This window comes from Aulonocara sp. 'chitande type north' Nkhata Bay, linkage group LG7, assembly GCF_057382095.1.
Source record: "Aulonocara sp. 'chitande type north' Nkhata Bay isolate Kocher_YH1m ecotype deep benthic linkage group LG7, A_spYH_male_GT1.1, whole genome shotgun sequence".
Taxonomy (NCBI): Eukaryota; Metazoa; Chordata; class Actinopteri; order Cichliformes; family Cichlidae; genus Aulonocara; species Aulonocara sp. 'chitande type north' Nkhata Bay.
Window position 1 is genome coordinate 17,651,144 of NC_141350.1, and position 12,011 is coordinate 17,663,154.

Consider the following 12,011-nt stretch of genomic DNA (forward strand, 5'->3'; position numbering starts at 1 on the left):
GTCTTAAGTCTAGCAGCACCACATGGAGAGTTTACTGAACAGCATATGCTGTCATGGCTTTCTCTGAGTTCTTGTACACATGATGGGAAAAGCTTCAATTAATTTATTTGACCAGGAACCCATGAGAAATCTTTGTACAGAAGCAAAAAAAAGTATTTATCTATTGCAGACAACAGAAGAGCCATGAAACACCTTTCCTTTTAACATAATTTATTTTGTATTTAAATCCTATATTCCAGAAAACTGCAGTATTTTCAAACAGAAATCTCAGTTTGCATTTAACTCTCCCTGAAATGCATGTTTTAGTCCTACTGATGAGTCCATACTTTGAGTGTCCTTTGGAAAAGGAGGAAAGGGTCATATCTATTCATAGCTATCACATATTATGACATGTCACAACAAGTAGATGGAAACTTAATGATTTAATTTGTTCTCTTTATGGTCATATAGCCTAAATAAATGTGTACTAGGGTAGTCAGTGAGCACTGTGTCCTCTTCTTAAAGTCAGACACCAGCTGCTAGTAAAAACTGTCTGGAGACACATTCATGGGGAGTAAGGTTGGTAGATGACGTGTGACATTGTTCTTAAGCAAAATTTATGAGCAAGATAACTTTGGTATCAAATATCTTGGCCAGAGAAGTGCTGTAACCTTGCTGTTACTCTTGCAGTAACACTTCCCCCTGATGGGTTGAAGCTGTACCGCAGTCTGGTGCATGTGTGGATATTAGCATTAAATCTTTACTGTGTCTTTACTGTGCTAGTGGTATTTTTCAGCCTTTCTGTCCTCTTTAATTGTGCTCTTTCCTTCAGCTATCCTCACTCAAGCTTTTCCTGCTGCTTTTTGTCTGCTCGTCAAACTGGTAAAGGTTTTGCATATACTTCACCAATATCACCAGTAATAACCAGAAGCCTAATAAATATGTTTGGGAACTGTATTTGCATCCATTGAAGGGAAATCATTTGGTACATTTACTCCCTGGACATTGATGACTTCATACTTCATGTGATGTTAGTTTTTAGTTCTCCTTTGCTTAAACATGTCACTTAAACCCTTTACTAAGGAATCACTGTCTTCTCAGGATGAAAGCAGTTCTATAAAGCCCTTCAAATCTGTTAGAGGACCGATAAGGAAAGCTCTCCAATGTTTTACAGACAGTCCAAGTTATTGCTACTTTTTCTCATTCCTCACCATAAAAATGGTCACACTTTCAGTTATCTGATTTAATTTAAAGTAGGTTGAGGAGAACATTTGAGACAATTTACTCATAGTACCTCTGTGCTTTCTGCTGAGAAATTTCTTTGGATAAAAGCTTCTTCTTTTCTATACTTTTTGCTTAAGTAGCTGGTCTAAATATTTCTTCTGGCACTTCCCAGGGCTAACAATCTTTTTGTGCATTTTGTTTGTGACAGGATGTGAAACCAGCTGATGTGGGCAATAAGCGTGGCATGTGGGAAGCAAAGAAGGGCTCTACGCCTGGAAAGGTAAAGACACAGACACTGTTCTTTGAAGGGGCAATGTTAGTGTTTTAAAGGATTTACAATGATGTGGTAATAGTTGTTATTCTTGATGTAGTCTACCTAATACATGAGTGAAAGTGGTCATTTGTGAAAATGTGACTCCAAGCTGATGTTACTTATTTGGAATCTTAAGTAAAAACATAAGATACACGGCTGCTCCAGTAATTCACTCGTTCCACATTTTGTCATGTTATAGTCTTATTTGTGTTTCACCTCAAAGTTCTACACACGATACACCATAATGACGAAGTGAAAAAAGATTGCTTGAAATTCTTGCAAATTTATTACAAAATATAATAAATAAATAAAAATACTCAAAACTGAGCTCAGATGCATCCTGAGCATCTGTCACATCTTTCTACAACTTAACTGGAGTTCACCTGTGGTAGATTCAGTTGATTTGACATGATTTGGAAAGGCACACACTTGTCTATATAAGGTCCCATACTAGACAGTGCACAAACCAAGCCATGAAGTCTAAGGCATTGAGCACAGATCTGGGGAAAAGTGCAGAAATTTCTCTGGCCACTGATGGAGGCCACTGTGCTCCCTGGGAGCACAGTGGCCTCCATCACCTGTAAATGAAGAACTTTGGACTCTTGGTAAAGTTGGCTGCCCGGCCAATCTGAGAAATTAGGGTAGAATGGCCCGAGTCAGCGACTTGACCAAGAACTCGATGGTGACTTTGATAAAGACAGGAGAACCTTCCAGAAGGACAACTATTTCTACAGCACTCCAGCAATCAGGCCTGTATGAGTGGCAAGATGGAAGCCAATCCTCAGCAAAAGGAATATGACAGCCCACCTGGAGTTTGCCATATGCTTACCTGAAGGACTTTCAGACCACAACAAACAAAATTCTCTGTTCTGATGAAACAAAGATCGAACTCTTTGGCCTGAATGCCAAGAGTAATGTCTGGAGGAAACCAGACAGTGCTCATGGCCGGGCCAGTGCCATTCCTATAGTGAAGCATGGTGGTGGCAGCATCATCCTTTTGGATGTTTTTCAGCAGCAGGAACTGGGAGACTAGTCAGGGTCAGAGAAAAGATGAATGCAACAATTTACAGAGATGTACTTGATGATAAGCTGCACAAAAGCACTCTGGACTAGGGCGAAGGTTCATTTTCCACCAGGACTATGACCCAAACCTCTAAGATCATATTGAAAAAGACTTGAAGCTGTAACTGCTGCCAAAGGTGCTTCAATAAAGTGTTGAGCAAAGGCTGTAAATCCTTATGTACATGTTATTTTTTTATTTTTAATACATGTCAGAGAATGTATCAAGCATTTTTTTTTTCACCTTCACCTTCATTATGGAGCACTGTATGAAGAACTTTGAGGTGAAAAATGAATTTGATCCATCTGGAACAAAATATGGAAAAAAGAAAGCACTGTGAATACTTAGATGATAATTTGCCTGAATACCAGTAGATGATTTGTCTTCCCTCATTTATTTTGTTTCCTTTATTCCTTCTGCTTGCACAGGTGGCTGTGGGAGGCAAGTTTTCTCGTTAATGGTAAGCTTCTGAAGTGACTGTATGCAGTGGTCAAATGTAACTAAGTACCCTTACTCAATACTGAACATTTATCATTGCACAAGTAAAAATAAATAGTCTAACATACAGTAACACTTGTGCATAACTATAATATACCACTAAAAGAGTTTAATAGTTGTTCCTTGTTTAATGTCAGAGAAAAGGTTTAACAAATACTAAACAGATAGACTCTCTTATGGTAGAGTTAATATGAAGTGACACCTAGCTAGCTTACAGAGATGGGAAATTAGGGCAAACAACCGATCATTTAAAAAACAATAGTTCAAAGTTCAAACTTATTTATATAGCAGTTTTAAAACAACAGGTGTTGACCAAAGTACTGTCCAATAACATGGACAAGGCAATAAATATAAAAAAAAACAGAATAGTATTTTAGAAGAGAATAAAATCATAAAAAGAGAATAAAATCATAAAAAGAGAATAAAATCATAAAAAAGAATAATAGTAACAAACTCATGATGAATCAAAAGCCAGAGAATAAAAACGGGTCTTTAGACGACTTTTAAAAGTATCCAGTGTTGGGGAGGATCTGATAATCAAAGGCAATGTATTCCAAAGTTTGGGGGCAGTCACAGCAAATGCCCGGTCTCCTCTGTGTTTTAATCTGGACCTAGGGATAACCAAAAGCATTTGGTCTGCAGACCTCAAGGATCTTGGTTAGGAGATCAGCAAGATATGTAGGGGCTTTCTTTGCAAGCTCCTTTGACAGCAAGATATGTAGGGGCTAGTCTATGCAACGACTTAAAAACAAGTGTTAAGATCTTAAAGTCAATTCAAAAGCTGACTGGCAGCCAGTGTAGTGATGCAAGTATAGGAGATATATGATCTCGCTTGTGTGTGCCAGTTAGGAGCTAGCTGCAGTCGGCCAGTTGATGAAGAGGTGACACCAGACTAGAGACTATTACAGAAGTCGAGGCGAGATGAGATGAAGGCATGGATCGCTTTCTCAAAATCTCTGAAACAGAGAAAGATAAGATAAGATAAGATAACCTTTATTAGTCCCACATGTGGGAAATTTGTTTTGTCACAGCAGGAAGTGGACAGTGCAAAAGTTATGAGGCAAAAATTAGAATACAATAAGAATAAATACAGTACACAACTGTACAGAATAGAATAAAATAAAATACTATATACAGTAGAATAAAATAAAATAAATATACAATAAGATAAAAATAGAATACAAATACAAATACTATATACAACTGAGTAAAAATACAACGATGACAGAAAGGATTATTGCACTTAGTATTATTGCATATGTATGGATGTGTGTGCTTGATCAGTTAAAGTCTTTATTATGGAGTCTGACAGCAGTGGGGAGGAAAGACCTGCGAAATCTCTCCGTCCCACACCGTGGGTGCCGCAGTCTCCCACTGAAGGAGCTGCTCAGTGCTGTCATAGTCTGCTGCATGGGGTGGGAGATGTTGTCCATCAGGGATGACAGCTTAGCCGCCATTCTCCTGTCACTCACCACCTCCACTGGGTCCAGAGGGCATCCTAGAACAGAGCTGGCCCTTCGGATCACCCTGTTCAGTCTCTTCCTGTCCCCAGCAGAGATGCTGCCGCCCCAGCAGACCACACCATAAAAGATAGCAGAAGCCACAACAGAGTCATAGAAGGTCTTCAGGAGTGGGCTCTCCACTCCAAACGACCTGAGTCTCCGCAGCAGGTACAGCCTGCTCTGCCCTTTCCTGTAGAGGGCGTCTGAGTTATGAGTCCAGTCCAGTCTATTGTTCAGATGAACACCAAGGTACCTGTAGCTGTCCACAGCCTCAATGTCCATACCTTGGATGTTCAGTGGTTGCAGTGGAGAATGCTTGTGCCTGCGGAAGTCTACCACCAGTTCCTTGGTTTTACTGGCGTTGATCTGGAGGTAGTTCAGCTGGCACCAGTCCACAAAGTCTTGGGTCAGACCTCTGTACTCCTTGTCGTCCCCATCAGTGATGAGGCCGACTATTGCAGAGTCATCAGAGAACTTCTGCAGGAAGCACTGGGTGGAATTGTGGGAGAAGTCTGCAGTGTAGATGGTGAAGAGGAACGGAGCCAGAACCGTTCCCTGTGGGGCCCCCGTACTGCAGACGACCCTGTCCGACACACAGCCCTGAGTCCTCACATACTGTGGTCGGTCGGTGAGGTAGTCCAGGATCCAGGTAGTGAGGTGATGGTCCACTCCACCAGCTTGTCCTTTAGAACCGAGGGAAGAATAGTGTTGAAGGCACTGGAGAAATCAAAGAACATGATTCTCACAGTGCTTCCAGCGGTCTCCAGGTGAGCGAGGGAACGATGTAGGAGGTGAATGACGGCATCATCCGCTCCAATGCCAGGCTGGTAGGCAAACTGAAGTGGGTCCAGTGATGAGCTTATTAGGCGCCGAAGCTGAGCCAGGACCAACCGCTCCAGGGTCTTCATCAGGTGGGATGTCAGAGCCACCGGCCTGTAGCTGTTGAGGTCCTTGGGGCGTGAAGTCTTTGGCACTGGTACAACACAGGAGGTTTTCCAGAGCTGTGGGACTCTTCCCAGCCTCAGGCTCAGGTTGAAGAGGTGCTCCATCACCCCACACAGTTGGTCCGCGCAGGACCTGACGACCCTCGAGCTGATGCCATCTGGACCCGCTGCCTTCTTGCCATTAATCCTCCTCAGTTCCCTCCTAACCTGGGTGGTTGAGAGAGACAGGCTGGAGCCTTGTGTTGAGTGTGTATTGGATGCTGCAGTTGGGGGTGGGGGGGAGTGAGCAGGGTGAATAGAGGAGGTGTGAAGTGTCTGGGCTTAACTTTTGTAATTAGGTGAAGATGAAGGAAACTGGTTATGACTACATTATTTATCTGTTTATGAAATGTTAAATTGCTGTCAAAAATCACCCCTAAATTTCTTGCAAATGGTTTTTTATCACTTTCTAAGGGGCCATGGTCATAATGGTCAGAAGGACCAAAGACAATGACCTCAGTTTTCTGTTCATTTAGATTTAGAAAATTTAGAGCCATCCATGCCTTGACATCTTCTAGACAATCAAACAGTCCCTTCAGAGGATTCACAGATTTTCATTTTAGTGGAAGGTAAATCTGAGAATCATCTGCGTAACAGTGAAACGAAATTCCATATTTTTTAAAAATAGATCCCAACGGGAGCATATAAATTGAAAAAAGGACTGGACCAAGGATAGAGCCCTGGGGGACCCCGCAAAAAAGGGTCGTCTTTGGAGACAATGTGTCTCTGAATCTAACAGAGAAAGTACGATTAGATAAGTAGGATTTAAACCATTCCAAAGCAAGCCCTTTAATTCCGGCACATTGTTCCAGTCAAGAGATAAGAATCCTGTGATCTACTGTGTCAAAAGCAGCACTGAGGTCTAATAATATTAAAATAACAGAATCTCCCGAGTTGGTAAAAGTTAAAAGGTCATTAGAAACTTTAAAAGAAAATAAATCTGCGTGTGATTTCAAGTGGGTTAAATTCTAGACTATTTGTCTTTATCCAGTGACTTCCTGTTCATGGAGTCTCCAATGACCAGAACCCCTTTGGTAACCAAACCAACTGCTAGCTGTAGCTTTCTTCCTTCCTTTCTTCCTTCACAGACATAGCTGTAGCTTTGTATTTACAAACTTAAGTGTGGTATAGGTCACCACTTCCTTTATCAGAAATAGACAGCCTAGAATAAAGTAAAGGGCGAATGACAACACACATTTCCTAAAATATCAAATTAGTCCTTTTGCTGGAGATATTTTTAGTGTCTCTACATTGGGGTTAGCTCTACTTTCACTCGGGCAAAGTGAATACTTCTTTTAACACTGCAAAGCTGAACATCGTACATGTTAAACCAGGGCTTTATGTTGGTCAGTCCTGGGGGAAGCAAACTTGAGATGAAGTGTGTCTGCTCTTCAAAACATGTACTGGACAAGTACAATAAGCCTTGACTGATTTATAGCCCAGCAGGAGCTCGTAACTACTACTACCCACCAACTTCTCTTTCTACCAGCGTAGCTGCTCACTGTAAATCAAATCTGCTGCTGGAGATTTTTGGGCACGGGCTCAGCTCTGTGGCACTGCGATCTATATTTAAAAAAGCCCTCACCCTGACCTTGTTTCCCAGTATAAAGAAAGTTCCAGACTCCTGGGATGACTGTCATGTTTTTGCTGTGGGCTGTTCCCCAAGTTCCACCTGGACTTGGGGAACCGTGCGGAGTGTCAGAGAGCTGTCAGGCATACCAGAGTGCAGCTGCTTGATTGTCACATTACAACTGACTGCTGAAAAGGATTACTAGCCATTTAAGAAGCAAATCGGGCTCGATCACCAGGCTTATTCACTCAGCGCTAATGATAAAAACCTAAGATGAGCTACCACAGCTACATAGGACAAGTTAAAACGTTTGACTTTACAACATAAATCATGAAAAAGATATTGACTTTGGCATAATAAAGCTGCCTTGCTTCTTCGTGTTCAAATATCACGTTTCTTCTGACATGAAGGCATCAGTGCTTGGGCCAAAGTGTGAACAATAGGAGTGGAAAAGTGTTTGTCGAGTGTCAACTTCAACTCTAAATAGCACTCCTTGCTTGTAGCCTTCCAACTTCTTCATCAGAAATAGACGGCTGAGCAATGAAGTAAAGGGCAAATGACCAAGTTACAGCTTTCAGTCACAAAGCAAAGTGTCCTAACTCTGAACAACAACAACAGCGGCACTGAACATGCATTATATTGTATTTATAGAGAACAATGGTCGTGAAAGCATTGATTAATGATGCTGAGGCTAGTGGCTGATGATCTTTATGTTTTAAAGTTGACACACTTGAAGGAAAATATGCACAGTTTTAAGCTGCTTTCCCCTCTTGTATCTGTGGAAGCATTGTCTGTTAAATTGTCTGTTAAAATGTTTGAGGCCCATATCAAACATGGCCAAGTATGTCCTCCTTCATTTCTTAGTTTTTTGCATATTTGGTACACTTTCATGTTTCAGATATTCAAATAAATTTTAACAATAAGCATAAATACAAAATGCAGCTTTTAAATGAAAATTTCATTTATTAAGGGAAAAGGTTAACCAAACCAACCTGGACCTGTGTGAAACAGTAAGTGCTCCCTAAAACTAATGATTGGTTGTGTGACCACTGGCAGCAGGAACTGCAATTAAGTGTTTGTGATACCTGGCAATGAGTCTTTCACATTGCTGTGGAGCAGTTTTGGTTCACTTCTCTTTGCAGAATCGTTTTAGTTCAGCCACACTGGATGGAAACGGCCTGCTTAAGATAATGCCAAAGCATCTCAATCTGATTTAAGTCCAGACTACTCAAAACCTTCATTTTGTTTGTATTTTTATTTTGGGGGGCAATTCAGAGGTGGACTTGGTGGTGTGTTTCTTATCATTGTCTTATTGCATAACTTAAGTGAGCTTGAGCTTCAGGCCATGAACTTATGGCCTGACATTCTCCTTCAGGATTTCTGCTAGACAGCAGAATTTATGGTTCGTCAAGGTCCTGAAGTATGATCCGCTGGTATGATCTGTTTATGAAATGCTGTGTTAGTTTTATGCCAGATGTAATAGGACTCAAACCTTCCAAAAAGTTCAACCTTTGTCTATTCAGTCCACAGAATATTTTCCCAAATGTCATCAAGATGTTTTTTGGCAAATGTGAGGCGAGCTTTTGTGTTCTTTTTGGTCAGCAGTGGTTTTCTCCTTGGAACTCTGTATTGTTGAATCATGACCTTAATCTAACGAGTAAAGTCTTCTGTTCTTTAGATAGTGTTCTGGGTTCTTTTGTGACCTCCTGGATGACTTGTAGATGCATTCTCAGAGTAATTTTCGTGGACGATCACCCCTGGGAAGGTTTATCACTGCTCCAAGGTTTCTCCATTTGTGGATAAAGGCCTTCGTCATGGTTCACTGGAGTCCCAAAGCCTTAGAAATGGCTTTGTAAGCATTTCCAGACTGATAGATGTCAGTGACTTTGTTTCTCATTGTTTTTAAGTTTCTTTCTTTCTTTAAGATCTTTTAGGCTCCTTCATTTTGTGGAAGGTTGTTGACAGGTTCTGTTTGATTGACTTAACAGATCTGCCAAGAATCAGGCCTAAGTGTGGCAAGCTAAAGTGAACACAGCTTTCCAAAAAAAGTGTAAAAAAATTGTTCGATTGAGGATCTGAAAGATGTAAGTGTGACAATATGCAAAAAAGAAAATAAAAGAAAAAAGAAGAAATCTGAAAGGGGCAAATACTTTTTCACAGCATTGTAGAAATTGCTTCAGGTTGCTCTATAAAACACACCACTAAGGCAGAGTATACGAAAATAACGATTATGACCGTGACTCGTGCACCGTTACTTCAGTACAGTGTAAGCATGAAGCGTGGTGTTGGAAACAAGAAAAGCATTTTTTAGTTTTGTAATCTCAATGATTTTACTAAAGTTTGTTTTAATACCATTTAGAGGCTGATATATATAAAATAGTTTATACCTTAAAAACATGGCATTTTTTCTACTTTTCTCTATTTTAAAATATTTTTTTATTCATTAAGGGATAAAAGTAGATTTCCAACATCAAAGAAGATTTTTGTACCAACAAAATAAAATTTACAACATTTGGAATTTATTCATTGTTCAGATTTATATATTGGTTATTGGTTATTATGCACATTGTTGTCTATTTCGATAAAATTTTAGAAACTTGCAGAAGAAATAGTAAATTTTTGTATGTAATGTAAATAATATTGTGGGATTTTATCAAGGTGATATCTGTTCTGTTTATATTCACATATTCACCTGTGGTGTCTCACCTTACTCTAACAGTGACTTTATCAGCAATGGACACAATGAGAAACTGATCTTTAATGTCTTTCTGTTTCTTTTATAGCAGGAGTGAGACCCTAACCATTGACATCCCAGTTACACCTGTTCAAACTCACACTTCTGCTGCTCTACGTTCACACCTGTTCCCCTTCAGCACGCCCGTATTTTGCATGAGGTTCGCATCACAATGAGGGAGAAGGGAATGACATAATGGGATTCCTGTGTCAAAGTCTTCCAGCTCTAGCTTTACAGTATCAGTACCTTTGCACTGCCACCTATTTTGACTTAGCCATGCTTCAAGAGTTTCATCAAAAATGAAAAGATGATGGCTTGACTTGATATGTGACTATAAGAAATTTAAAAGAATATAACACTTTCTAATTGTTTTTACATGGTTAATACTCAGTAGTAAACTAAAACTGTCCATTAGCTGTTGCTGTCACTATTTTTCATTCAAGCATTCTGCAAGTTATTTTGCTTTCAGCTCTCATTAGCAGGTCTATAATTCATATGGTGCATTTGGGCTTTGACATTATGTCATATAGCTTATACCCAGTAATTAGTATTCTTGCTTTATAGTGATACATGCACACTGCTTTTTGTGATGAAAGTTATGGTTTTGATTCCATAGAAAGTATACTGTACTCCACAGCTGGATATTGGATGAAAAGCTTGTATATAATTTACTTGTTTTGTAGGTTTTAGTTTCTACTAAGGCATCCATCATAAAGGGTTTCTGACGTATTTAATAAGGCCTTTGCATGTACTTAATATAGATCAGTTAGACGTAATTAACAAGTCTGTGGTTGTGAAGCAATAAAGAAATCTCTTTGGCTAATGTTTACAATTTTGATAAAAGTTTTTAATATTTTTTTAACAATAATAAGTTGTGCACAAACACTCATAAATAAACCATTAAATGAATGACTTTGATGTTCGCAAAGGATGGCAAAACTATCCGAGTGATTCAGCTCTTCAAGAGAGAAATATATCAACATCTATGTAGGGGTGGGGAACGCCAGGCCTCAAGGGCCAGTGTCCTACAGGTTTTCTAAAACCTTCAAGATACCGGCCCTTGAGGCCTGGATTCCCCAACCCCTGGTCTACTGGATGGATTAATCTATTAGACATTCATGTTCTGTTAGTCATTTTTAAATACCTTGTCATGCAAACGTACTCACTAAAAATGGAAGACGTGATAAATATTTTTACCTGCTGAACATTGTAGTTTCTATTCCTATTGTGAGCATGGCATCAGTGTGACTCTTCGGATGTAGTATGAAGAGCACACAGAGAAAACACAGACTATCTGATCACTCACCTCGTGATTAACTTCAAAAGGCAACTGGCTCTTAGTTCATTCACTCGTCATTTAGTCAAATTTACAACTCCAAAATGGATGATGCACGATAATAGTTAGAAAGCCGATAAGCCTTGATAAAGGCGCTCTTATTAAAATTCTAATTAAAAAACACACAAGGATCCACACCTCAAATCATAAGTTAACACTGGCACATCCTGCCTAGGCCTGCTACAGCTGCGTGAAACATTTTCACGAATAACATCCAGCTTTGTTACTGTTATGGCTTTTTTTTTTTTGCAAAAAAAAGTCTATGAATACTTGTGTATGCAAGTATCTACTGTAACAACAGTTCAGTGAACAAATCTTATTGTATTCAACAAACAGGTTATAGTCTGGCTGCTTTGCTTATCTATTGTGCATTTACATGCCACCTACTTCAGCTTTTTATGCGTTGCAGAAACATTAGAGACCTGCAAGACAATCGCAACATGCACTCTGTTTAAAAAAAGCCTGTAATTAACAGTGAATGTAACCCGGTGTTCCTGTCAGCAGTGCACATACGTTCAATTCTGCCTAAATGTATTGTGACACTTTCAGCATTTTTTTTATTGATTGCCTTGTTTGAGTTGTTTACAAATATTGTATGTATGGCTTCAGCAATAAAAAAAAATGGAGGAAAAAAAGTTCTGGTTCTGTTTTAATTTTAACCAATGAAAGGAAATGCTGTCATTTGTAACCATTTGTGAAATTATGGTGTGTTGAAAACACAGTGGAGGGTGACGAGGCAGGAATCTACCTGCAAAACATGTAGCACGTATGAGTGTGTGTGTGTGTGTGTGTGTGTGTGTGTGTGTGTGTGT

At 39.6% G+C, this 12,011-nt stretch overlaps 1 protein-coding gene across 4 annotated transcripts in view; it reads left to right on the top strand.

The window, feature by feature from the left end:
* cald1b (caldesmon 1b) overlaps positions 1–11,834 on the top strand; it is a 31,139-nt gene extending 19,305 nt beyond the window's left edge. For 3 of the 4 annotated variants that reach the window (XM_086299158.1, XM_086299160.1, XM_086299157.1), the window contains exons 15-17: positions 1,412–1,483; positions 3,005–3,036; positions 9,913–11,834. In XM_086299158.1, the coding sequence (XP_086155284.1) occupies positions 1,412–1,483; positions 3,005–3,034 (102 nt within the window). In that variant the 3' untranslated portion in view covers positions 3,035–3,036; positions 9,913–11,834. The remainder of the gene's footprint in view (positions 1–1,411; positions 1,484–3,004; positions 3,037–9,912) is intronic. The other variant, XM_086299159.1, reaches the window with a different exon arrangement.
* The last annotated feature ends 177 nt before the right edge of the window (positions 11,835–12,011 follow it).